The 12,622-nt window shown below is 41.3% G+C and overlaps 1 protein-coding gene across 3 annotated transcripts in view; it reads left to right on the top strand.

Annotated features, from left to right (window-relative positions):
- The window catches only part of LOC138744542 (inorganic pyrophosphatase-like), a 56,161-nt gene that overhangs the window by 22,412 nt on the left and 21,127 nt on the right, over nt 1-12,622 (top strand). For all 3 annotated transcript variants that reach the window (XM_069900877.1, XM_069900880.1, XM_069900878.1), the window contains exon 8: nt 6,779-6,864. In XM_069900877.1, coding sequence (XP_069756978.1) covers nt 6,779-6,864 — 86 coding nt within the window. The remainder of the gene's footprint in view (nt 1-6,778; nt 6,865-12,622) is intronic.

The following is a 12,622-nucleotide window of genomic DNA, read 5'->3' as shown; positions in this document are numbered from 1 at the left end:
AAATATCAACTAACTTCACATCTATCATCATATTAGTCACATAAACCACCATCTTAAAACAAAATTCAAACCTCATTAAGCATTGTACAATTCAATTTTAGTACTCTTCCACCATTTTTCCCTTTTACTCTTGAATAGTTATCCAATAAAAGCTCCAATACCACATTTAAATATCCCCAATCATTACGTTAAAATTCAGATATCCAAATAATAAAAACACATCTACAACGAAATCTATATCTTCAACAAATGGAGCATAAACCACAAACAAAATTCAAGCCTCATTAAGAATTGTACAATTCAATTTATAACTTTCACCATTATTCCCTTCATTCTATAACTAAAATAGCAAAATAATATACACCAGAATTACCACTCCTTTCACCTTAAAGTTAAAGAAAAAATAAAAAAAAAACTTATCCATCCCATTCACATTTAAATTTCAGATATTCCTTATCTACTGAATAAACTTTACAAAAAAAACCACATCAATTTTTAGTTTTTTTAAACAATCAAATACTTTCTTATGCTTTTTTTTATATTTAAACAAAAAAAAACCCCTTCACTCTTTAATCTAATAATACAAAAAAAGGGGGGAAAAAACAGGTAGGAAGTTAAAAATACCCCCTCCCGTCTAAACCGCGCAATGCGGTAACTCCCAAAAAAAAAATGGGTGTGAGATAACTCACACGTAGCAGATGACTTTCAGGAAATAGTGCCTATCCAGTTCTCTCCCTCAACTCTCACTTCATCTTAAACTAACATTTATTTAATATCCCTTTTTTTAAAAAAAACATTAGAAAAAAAAGGACAACTCTTCTATTAATCAGCTCCAACTGCCGAGTCACCATTACAACCATTCCTTCTTGGAGCACGGCTCTTTTCTTCCATCTCTTGTCTCCTTAGAGATCGCGGCGGACTATGTCTCTGTTGAAACTGAGTAATTGGCAGCTCTTGAGCAAATGCTATAGCTTCCTTTGGAGAATCAAAGAACTTTGGTTGGTAACCATCTTGAAAAACCTTCAAAACAGCTGGATATCTAAAGGTTGCCTTGTAACCTTTCTTCCACAACAACTCTTTAGCAGGATTGAATTCCCGTCGTTGGAACATAACTTCTTGACTCAAATCCGCATAGAAGAAAACTCGATTATTTTTAATCATCAAGGGTGATTTTCTCTGTTGTGCATTTCTAATAGCCACTCGTAAAATTATTTCTCTGTCGTAATAATTCAAGCAACGAACCAAATCAGGTCTTGGACTTTGACCTGAAATAGGTCTTCTACGCAAGGCTCTGTGAGCACGTTCCAGTATTATACCTTCCGGGAAATGTTCTTGACCCAGCACCTGCGGAATCCATTCAGTAAAAAATTTTCTTGGGTCTGGACCCTCCATACCTTCCGGCAAACCAATAATCTTTATATTGTTCCGTCTGGATTGATTTTCCACATAATCAATCTTTTTCACCAAATTTTTATTTTGAGTTTGTAAGTCTTCGACCATTTTGGTCACATCAAAAACTTGATCCCGTATTTCGTCTATATCTTCTTCACACGAATGAAATTTATCTCTCACTTCAAGCTTAAAAGCTCCAAACTCAGCCATCTGTTGAGAATGTATTTTCACCAGAGTATTAAACCTAGTACCAAGTTCAGTCATAATCTTGGATAATCCCTGCATTGTATAAGATAATTTAGATTCAAGATTCACAAAAATCTTTTCAATTGGAAGAGATTTTGGCTCAACAGATTCCTGCTTCTTCTGCATAACCAAAGGATCTTCTGTTCCTTCCTTCATTCTGGTTGCCTTCCTTGTAGTATGACTGCATGTGGAAACCCCAGCCACAGCCTCTCCAACAGTGACTGGAGGACGCTGGCCGGGGTTTTCCCCAGACCATAATGTATTAAGTTCTCCCTGTACATCAAGTTGTATAGGTTCGGAGGAGTCACGTGATGGAGTAGTGGCCGGACGGTGAACTCCAGCCCTCTCCAGAAAAGTCGGGAAAAACAAAGGAAAACACAAAGGCACAGAAATAAAAGTTACAGAAAAGTGAGTATAAAGGTGGAAAGAAGATGGCGACAAAAAAAGAAAAATCGAAAGCAACGGTAAGAAGAGAGGAAGAGAAGACAAAGGAGGAAAAAGGTGAAGGCCTTACCTGTCCGAAGAGGCCCGCTGCGGAGAGAGAAACCCGCTCCCTCAGGTCGGTAAATAATGGACTACAAAAATGGCTCGCAGAGCCGAGTAAAAGTGCGCAAACGCGCATGCGCGATGCGAATGAAAAAAAAACACACCGACGGGAGGGGGGACCAGCTGGGGAGTCGATCTCCACAGCCGGCAACGACAGCTGCAGAACACCTGCAGCAAGGAGAGACCACAGAAGACAATAGAAACAAGAAAGAAGAGAAGGAAAGGGCAACAAAGAAACAACAGATGGCCAACCCAGAGGAAGAAGAAGAGGAAGAGGAAGAGTACAGTGAAATAGAAGAAGAAAAGAAAGGCAAGGTAAAGGATATACTTGCTCTTATTAAAGGATACATGGAGTCATTTAAAGAATGGCAAACACAGGAATTTAAGGATTTAAGAAAAAGAATAAACAACACAGAAGAGAAAATAAATAAAATGGAGATGACCTTAACAGAAATGGGAAAGAAAATGGACAAGATGGAACAGCGGGCAGTAGCAGCAGAAATGGAGGTAGAGGACTTAAAAAAGAAATTGGAGAAATCTAATAAAAAAACTAAAGAGACACAAGAACTACTAGCTCAAAAAATAGATACAATGGAAAACCATAACAGAAGAAATAACATAAAGATAGTGGGCCTTAAGGAAGATGAAGAAGGCAAGAATATGAGGGAGTTTATAAAAGAGTGGATCCCTAAGACCCTAGGATGTCCAGAACTACAGCAAGAAATGGAAATAGAAAGGGCACATAGAGTATTGGCCTCTAAACCACAACCACAACAAAAACCAAGATCTATTGTAGTAAAATTCCTAAGATATACTACAAGAGAAAAGGTACTGGAGAAGACAATGGAAAAAGTAAGAGAGGGCAACAAACCACTGGAGTATAAAGGGCAAAAAATCTTCATTTATCCAGATATAAGTTTTGAACTCCTAAAGAAGAGAAAAGAGTTCAATACAGCAAAGGCGATTTTATGGAAGAAAGGGTATAAATTTACACTAAAGCATCCAGCGGTATTGAAAATATTTATTCCAGGACAACAAAACAGACTATTCTCGGATCCAGAAGAAGCACGAAAATTTGCAGAACAATTACAAAAATAGACTGAGGGAGGAAGACGGGTAATGAGAGTTAAAATGATCACGATTGATATGTATGTGGGTAAAGACAAAAATAGACTGAGGGATGAAGACGGGTAATGAGAGTAAAAATGATCACGATTGATATGTATGCGGGTAAAGAGGTATAAGAGTGAATAGAGACAATGAGCATACATGAATGTATCTGTACTTAGAGGAAAATATAGATAGTATAGACAAGAATTAATAAGGGAAGGTAATGGAATAGAGAGAATAAGGAGGGAATTAAAAGAGTGACCTTTGTGACATATGAAAAGTGAAATCTTTTCTGGGGGAGGCGGGGTGGGGGAAATAGCGGTCACTGCAAAATCAGTTGACGCTTGCGAGTGGATTCGCAAATCCAAATGGAGAGGGGAGATGTGGTTGTCCGACAAGGGATAAAGGACAACTCAGGAGGTGAAGGGGAGATTGGGGATAAATAAGATAGAAATAGGAGAATAAGGAAAATGTTGGATGTTGTAGGAATGTTGTCTTATAAAGAGTTGAAAATAAGAAAACAGAAATCGAAAAGGAGGAAAGGTAATGATGGAAAAACGGAAAGAGAAGATAAACAAAATATAAAAGGGCTACGCTGAACTATATGTCTTTAAATATTAATGGAATACATAACCAAATTAAAAGGAAGAAACTACTAAATTTAAATGAATAAATGTATTCCATTAGAAAAAATAACATATAGGTTAAGAAATAATATTGAAATATTCGAACAAGTATTGGAGCCTTACATTAAATACAATAGCGAAAACCTACCGGGGACAAACATTACCTAAGTTGATGGAAGGAGAAGGAAAGAAAAGAATGGACTCAGTAGAATTTCTGGTGTAATTTTGTTGAATGACAACATTGTCTGACTGGCTTAATGCAACCTAGATTGTATACCTAAAATGGATGAGGGGGGGGGGGTGGGGGGGTGGTTTGGGAGGAAAGGGGGGGGGAGAAAAAGTCACTGTATATGTGTGAAAAAGAAATAGTGTACAACATGGCTAATGTGATTTATGGTGTGAAAAATAAAAAATTTTTAAAAAAAAGTTGTATAGGTTCTTCTATCTCAAGAGATGCAGTTTACAGCACCACCACTACAGTTGACAAATGCCTTTGAGTAACTCTTTATTCTAAAGGCTGTTTGGCGCCCTCTTTAGGGGGCTCTACCGATGTAACATAGAGCTCTATATCCGAACACTGTACCTCTCTCCTGGGATCCATTTCACGCTGAGTCCCGGTGTCTTTCCTGTAGGTAGGCTCCAAAACTTGAACTTTTGGAAAATGTAGTTTTTTGATGATCTGTTGTCGGTTTTTTTTGCTCTTTTTCACCAATTGTACCATCATAAGTTAAATTAACAGCACTGAAATTATCTAAACTTTTAAAGAATTTTAACGGGCATTTCTTGACAAAACTATAAGAGAGTCAGGAGAGGACTGGAAGCCACCCCCTCCCCCCCCCCCCCCCCCCCTGCCTGTCCCTAACCTGTCTGCATTTAAACTAACTTGGTTCTCTTTCCCAGTTATGACAAAGTTTGTTGTTGTGAAATGGTAACTTTCTTTATACAGATGCTGCCTGGGTGTTTCCAGCATTTTCGGTTTCTATTTTTTCGAAGAATCTGCAGTTTTTATTCTGTTCCATTGCTCTTCTGCCTTCTCGAAACTTCAGCAAATCTAAAGCTCTGATTAACATATTTTAGTCACCTTTCACTGATTAGCTAAATTCCTGAATTGCAACCACAATCTTTGTGAACACTTCTAATAATACTATCCAATTCTATATGTGCACTCCAAAACTTAAGGCTGTGGATTGAAAGTCATTGGAATTACATATTAACTGTTACATCATAGTCCAGCAGCAATAGAAATTCACCAAGACAATAATTTTTATTAATAACTACAGGTGCTTATCCTTTTATCCAAAATCCTTGGGACCGGACACTTTTTGGTATTTAGAAATTAAAATGGCAGGGATACAGATCCGTGTCCCTGACCTACCGGGAGGCCATCGGCGGCCATAGTCAGTACCTGTACGATGTGTTTGCTGCCCAATTGCTGCCTGAGCCACGTTCTCTCCTCACTCTCCTGCCCCTCTCCCCCTCCCCATTCACCGTCCTAATTGCATTCTCGGCATGTTCTCTCCCCACTCACCGCCCAAGTAATACCGCCGCTCTCTCGCCGCCCGAATCACGCATGCTCTCCCTGGGAGGGCGATGTCTGTCAAGTCCCTGACCTGCCAGGATGTATGTCTCTCTCCCTCCCCAGTGCTGGCAATCTCCACATGCATTTCAAATCTGAGGCGCTGGACAAGGGGGCAGAGTTGCAGTGGCACTGGATAGTGAGGGGGGGGGGAGGTTTCAGGGGCGTCTGTGCTTATATGACGTGTGCACTACTGTCTGGAATCGATATCCCTGACATTTCACTAACTATTGACACAGACCGATATGGGATTTTCAAGCGCGAGTTAAGTGTAGGTCACATCAAGTCATGTTTAGTGAGCACATGACATCCATGGGGAAAAAAAATGTTCTGTTTTCAGAATTACGGATAAGGGGATAAGCACCTGTATTAATAACATAACATTTATTTCTTATCTCTAAACTTAATCCCACTTGGCGCGAAGGTATGTGCGTGTGTGGCAGATCCCTAACCATTACAGTTCAGGCACGATTCTGAAATGTCAATTTCAAAGTTCAGCTTTATAAATCTTTTGTGTTGAAACTCAGAATCTTTAAAAGTACTTATGGTGTAAGTGAGGCACCAAGTCATCAGACTTCTCAGAACTCATGAATTCTTGTAGAGTTGCTTTGAGACAAATGTTTCTTCCTCAAATTTTTTTTTCACAAATCCCCTCTCGTGCATGGAGGTTATGGAACTTGTAATTTCCACAATGATTTTACAAAACCAGGCAAGTGTTTTAGACAAAAGGACCATTACACTGGCTGCAGTGGCACTGCCCTCTTATGACAAAGAGAGATAGTCTAAGTGGCCATCTTTTCTGAAGCCACTTTGATCCTGTGTTCCTCCCTTGACAAGGAGAACACAATACCCGTCCTTTCTCACAGAATGTTACTGCATTTCTGACTTCAGATGAAACCAGTTCATAATACTTTCTTGAAGTGTCGTAATCATGACTTGCTTAGATCACTGCCAGTTCTTTTAGTTTCAATTCCAAAATTGTGTAACCAAGCAGATGGTCTCCTGTGTGATCATGTGTCTTTGTTTAAACAGGTGTCTTTTTGAGCAAAAATTTATTGTTTCAAATTTTAAATGGAACAATCACTCTAGTTTTTATGGATTTTAACTGAATAAGAAGCTTGTACAGCTCTCCTTGATGGAGCCTCAGTGTCTGCTTCATAATGCTATTCTCTATTTCCAAACCCACAAAGTAACTTTACTAAAAATATATATTAACATAAAGATTAATAAGAGCATAAATCTGTAACATAACTCAGTGCATTTGTACATATTTTGCTTTCAGGACTTTGCTATTAACGTGATCAAAAGCACACATGTCTTTTGGAAAGCTCTATTAACGAAAAACCCCCAAACTGGAGAAATTAAATGGTAAGTGTGTAATAACTGAGAGTAAGTAAGATAGGTGTGTGTGTGTGTATATATATATATATTTTTTTCTTTGGCTTGGCTTCGCGGACGAAGATTTATGGAGGGGGTAAAAAGTCCACGTCAGCTGCAGGCTCGTTTGTGGCTGACAAGTCCGATGCGGGACAGGCAGACACGGTTGCAGCGGTTGCAGGGGAAAATTGGTTGGTTGGGGTTGGGTGTTGGGTTTTTCCTCCTTTGCCTTTTGTCAGTGAGGTGGGCTCTGCGGTCTTCTTCAAAGGAGGTTGCTGCCCGCCAAACTGTGAGGCGCCAAGATGCACGGTTTGAGGCGTTATCAGCCCACTGGCGGTGGTCAATGTGGCAGGCACCAAGAGATTTCTTTAGGCAGTCCTTGTACCTTTTCTTTGGTGCACCTCTGTCACGGTGGCCAGTGGAGAGTTCGCCATATAACACGATCTTGGGAAGGCGATGGTCCTCCATTCTGGAGACGTGACCCATCCAGCGCAGCTGGATCTTCAGCAGCGTGGACTCGATGCTGTCGACCTCTGCCATCTCGAGTACTTCGACGTTAGGGATGAAAGCGCTCCAATGGATGTTGAGGATGGAGCGGAGACAACGCTGGTGGAAGCGTTCTAGGAGCCGTAGGTGGTGTGGGTATGACAACGGCTCTGTATACGCTTATCTTTGTGAGGTTTTTCAGTTGGTTTCCATACTCTTTTGTGTAGTCTTCCAAAGGCGCTATTTGCCTTGGCGAGTCTGTTGTCTATCTCATTGTCGATCCTTGCATCTGATGAAATGGTGCAGCCGAGATAGGTAAACTGGTTGACCGTTTTGAGTTTTGTGTGCCCGATGGAGATGTGGGGGGGCTGGTAGTCATGGTGGGGAGCTGGCTGATGGAGGACCTCAGTTTTCTTCAGGCTGACTTCCAGGCCAAACATTTTGGCAGTTTCCGCAAAGCAGGACGTCAAGCGCTGAAGAGCTGGCTCTGAATGGGCAACTAAAGCGGCATCGTCTGCAAAGAGTAGTTCACGGACAAGTTTCTCTTGTGTCTTGGTGTGAGCTTGCAGGCGCCTCAGATTGAAGAGACTGCCATCCGTGCGGTACCGGATGTAAACAGCGTCTTCATTGTTGGGGTCTTTCATGGCTTGGTTCAGCATCATGCTGAAGAAGATTGAAAAGAGGGTTGGTGCGAGAACACCATGTGCGTGCGTGCGTGCGTGCGTGCGTGCGTGCGTGCGTGCGTGCGTGCGTGCGTGCGTGCGTGCGTGCGTGCGTGCGTGCGTGCGTGCGTGCGTGCGTGCGTGCGTGCGTGCGTGCGTGCGTGCGTGCGTGCGTGCGTGCGTGCGTGCGTGCGTGCGTGCGTGCGTGCGTGCGTGCGTGCGTGCGTGCGTGCGTGCGTGCGTGCGTGCGTGCGTGCGTGCGTGCGTGCGTGCGTGCGTGCGTGCGTGCGTGAAAAATATATTGTATTTGCTTGTCTTGAATCATCTTGAAGCAGCATGGCAGTTAATTGCTATTTGGAACACAGTTATGTGAGGACATATTGCACAAGCAGTGAAAAGGTTAATCCTTTTATGTTAGAAGTTGGTATTCTATAATTACCAAGTAGATAGGGGATGTCTAGGTCTGTGTGTCTAAGAAGTTAGTGAATTTGAACTGCAGACACAGCTTGGAGGTTGTTAAAACAAGATTGTCAACTTGGAGGTAAAGGGCAAGAGGTGGGATGGAGGTAGAAACCAAGGATAAGGACTGAAGAAAAGAAAATCAACTAGGTAAAAACTCGCTGTCGTACATGAAAATTAAAACAAAAACTGTAGATTAAATAAAGTGGGAACATCCAGAAGGTCATGCTGCATCTGTAGGAAGGGAAACAGTTAATGTTTTACATCAAATACCCTTCATCAAGGCTGAGGTGACACGGAAGAGATGTTAGGAGTGCTCCACGTCATCACCCAGTCTCTACTTCCTATTTGATGAATCACTGCTTCACTGGGCTGATTGCACCTCTGATGGTGGGAAGAGGTGAAAGGACATGTGTTGTATCTCCTCTGGTTGTGAGGGAAGGTGCCATGGAATAGGGATTGGTTTTTGAGGGATAGAGGAGTGGACCAGGGAGTCAGAAAGTGTACAGTTCCTGAGAGATGCAGAAATGGGTGGGGTTGGTTGGAGCTAAGGATGTTGAATTTGAAGGCTGATGAGGTAGAAATTGAATAACAGGAGAACCCTTGTCATTGAGAACCTTTGTTCTGTCTGCTACAATAGCAAAGACCTCCCAGTGGCCAACCATTTTAATCCCACACTGACATGTGTGCCCATGACCTTGTGTACTGTCAAATTGAGGCCACATGCGAATTTGAGGAACACCTTGCATTTCATCTTGACACTTTCCAACTAGATGGTATTAGCATCAACTTCTCCAATTTCTGTAACCCCCCCCCCACCATCTCTGTCCACCACACCCAGCCCCTTCCCTTCCTTCTATCCACCCTCTTCTCTCCATCACCTCTTTTTTTCCTTTTCTACCCTCCTGCTGGCATCCACCTATTATTACCTCTTCCTGGAAAAATACAAATGCTGGAGAAACTCAGCAGGTCAAACAGTGCCTTTATGTAGCAAAGGTGAAGATACATCACCAATGTTTTGGGCTCGAGCCCTCTTACTTGTTGACCTGTGCTCCTCCCCTTTCCCCTTCTTCCCTTCTTTTCATTCAAACATCTAGTCCCTGACAAAGGGGCTGAGGCCCGAAACGTTGATTTCCCCTTTACTTCCCATAAATGCTGCGTTACCTGCCGAGTTTCTCCAGCACTTGACTCCAGCGTCTGGAGTTTTCCATGTTTAACACTGGATTTTTTTTTCTGTGGGGAAGAGAGTAATGGAAGAACTGCAGTTGAAAGTTCCATCTACTGGAACCAGGTAGAAGGGACATCGCATTTTAGTGGAAGGAGACTGGAAGGGGCTCATCACTGTAATCAATGTGAATGGTATCCTTACAAGTGGCCGAATGGGAGGATTTATCATCGGATTTGCTGTCTGAGTTTGTCAATGGATGGGTGGAGACTGAGATACATAAAGGGGCGTAAAATGATAAAGATGAACCACATCCTTGTGGAATTGGCAGCAAAGGGAATAAACGTTTTGAATTCTGTATGGAAGCAGGGTGCTGCACCCATTGCACTTTGGAAGTGGTAATAAATAATTATTGATGATTCAAATGCAAAGTCCAAAACTAGACTTGCAAACTAGTCTGCTCGGTTGCTGAATACCCTGAATAAAAATGGAAAATACAAGTATCTGGGCTAAGTATCGGTTGAGTAAAGTTATACAACTGGTTTTGAGGAAGAGGGAGGGGAGCAAACTACAGATGTTCAATCAAGTGTACGATAGGAGACAATAAGTGACAGGGTGGTGGAAGAGAAAGGAAGATGAAAATAGGAGGAGAAAGTATGGGTCTTGGCAATAGCAAAATTATTGTCTGGAAATGTAAGAAAATATTTGATCATCTGACTAACTTAAATCTCTGGAATTTAATAAATTGCCCCATCAGAATTTAGGTTTCCTTGAGCTTGCATTGAACTAGTTTGGATAAAGGTCAGATTGTATTTGACTGGTTGGGGATGGGGAGTGGGGTGGGGGGAGGAGGAAAGGGCTACAGCATCTCCTGTATTTTATGTGGAAGGGTGCCTCGGGGATGAAACAAGACTGTTCTGGGGCTAATTAAAAATGTTCCAGAGCATCATCGACACATTGACCCTTTAATTAAAAGGAATGGAAAATATGATGGCACTGAAGAGTGTGAGGAGGAGAAATCCTCCATGTGTTTGAGAGGGAAGAGGGTGGTGGGGAGGTGTGCAGTGATTGGGATGGCCAATGGAAGGGAATATTGGGGAAAAAAATATTTCACTAACATGGAAAGTGATACGCTGAGAACAGATAGGACGGGAAATCAGGAACATTGGATAGTGTTTTTCCAGGAATAAGATTTTTTTAAAAAAATACTCGAGATAACTATGAGAATGAAAGAGCAAAGTGGATATTGGTCCACAGCCTAATCCCAGAAATAGAAATTAAACAGTCAAAATAAGGATGGATCATTTTGATACATAGACCCTTAGTTTAAGAAATGGATCATGTAAAGATGATGAAATTTTCCAGTTTGAAGCAATTCCTGTCTTTATTGGTCGTATCATCTTTATTCATTGTTGTTGTAAACATTGTGGAAACTGCAGGGCAATTCAGTGGGGTCTTCATGGATTTATGATTCAATGAATTTCTTAGTCTTTGAGAATGTAACTGGAAGAATAGATACCAGAACCTGTGGCATATATAGATTCCCAAAAGGCATTTGTTTAATCATTTGGACAGAACATGGATGAAAACTGAGTGATGAACAGAAAATTATACTGCGATGAAAGGGTTTTTTTTTCAACCTTTAAATTGTAAGGTTGCTCAAATTGGTGATGTGGCCTCCACTGTTTACATCAATGAGAATGTATAATTACCAAAACTTTGATAGAAAATTAGATAAGAGAGCACTTATCTGCAAATGGACACTGTGAGTGGGCAAACAGTTGATAGATGAATGAAAACAGAGAAATTGGTTAATTCACCTTGTTTTCAGATCTACTTACCAATGTTGCTTGACTGGAAAGAGATTGCAGCATACTTCTGTTGTCAATAAATACCACATTTGTGTGTAGCAAGTCATAAGGAAGATAAAATAGGAAGCTAAAACAATGCAACTTCCATACCTCCTTGCCTATTGCTGTTATTATCTTTATAATATCTCCATTCTCTGCCTTCCCCCACACCTCCATGGTCTCCTCCTCCACCCCTTGTTCTTCAGCCTTTCACCTCTAGCACTGCCCCCCCCAACCCCTGGATATGGATATCGCCTCTTCTTATTTAGTCTCCATAAGGATCCTGACCCAAAGCAGTACCTGTTTCTACGTGTAGATGCTGCCTGATTTGCTGAGTTCCACCAGCTTCTCATTGTTGAGGGAGATAAATATTAGCTTTGATTGTGATGGGGACTGAGTACAGTTGAGAAGTTCTGTTGTGCCTGTATGGGGTATTGAAAGGCTTCAGTAAGTGCCAGATTACAGGCCTATTAGCAAAGTTGAATCATATAATAGAGAAATGGGACATTGGTGGCATGATGTTGGGATGATTGGACACCTGGACTCATTAATCCAGATAGAATTTCTAAATTTGATGACAATAAACGTGGCAATTTTATGAAGTACAAGGAAGATGATGATTGATTGCAGCAAGGTAAAGAAGGCTGATGGGATGGGCACAGTTATGGAAGATGAAGGTTAATATGGAGAAAGTGAAATATGGGACCTCCCCAATCTTCCTACCAGTGAAGAGGAAAGTCTGGTGTTCTATGTGGCTGAGATCTGATAGTATGTGTGCACGTCATTGAAAGTGGTTAATAATGCATTTAAATCTTGCCATTATCAATAGAGCAACATTCTGGCCCTCAATACATTTGATTCTGGTCTTTACAGCAAAGCTACTAAGGCAATGGAGATGGTCCAGAAAAGCTTTGAGGATTTTTGCATCTTAGGATAGGATAGAGATGTTGGGCTTGATTTTCTTTTTGAGATTGAGGGGATATTAGATGGATATAAGACAATAAGAAGTCTGGACTGGGTGGAAGGCTGCTACTTGTGATGGGAAAACTTTGACAAGTGTTCATTGGTATGATATAAAAAGGAAGAAGGTGAAGAATGATATTTCTAAGGATTCTCTCTGATTTATG

The sequence above is a fragment of the Narcine bancroftii genome, chromosome 10 (assembly GCF_036971445.1).
Source record: "Narcine bancroftii isolate sNarBan1 chromosome 10, sNarBan1.hap1, whole genome shotgun sequence".
NCBI lineage: Eukaryota > Metazoa > Chordata > Chondrichthyes > Torpediniformes > Narcinidae > Narcine > Narcine bancroftii.
Note: the sequence above shows the minus strand (reverse complement) of the source record. Positions and strands in the feature narration are given on the sequence as shown.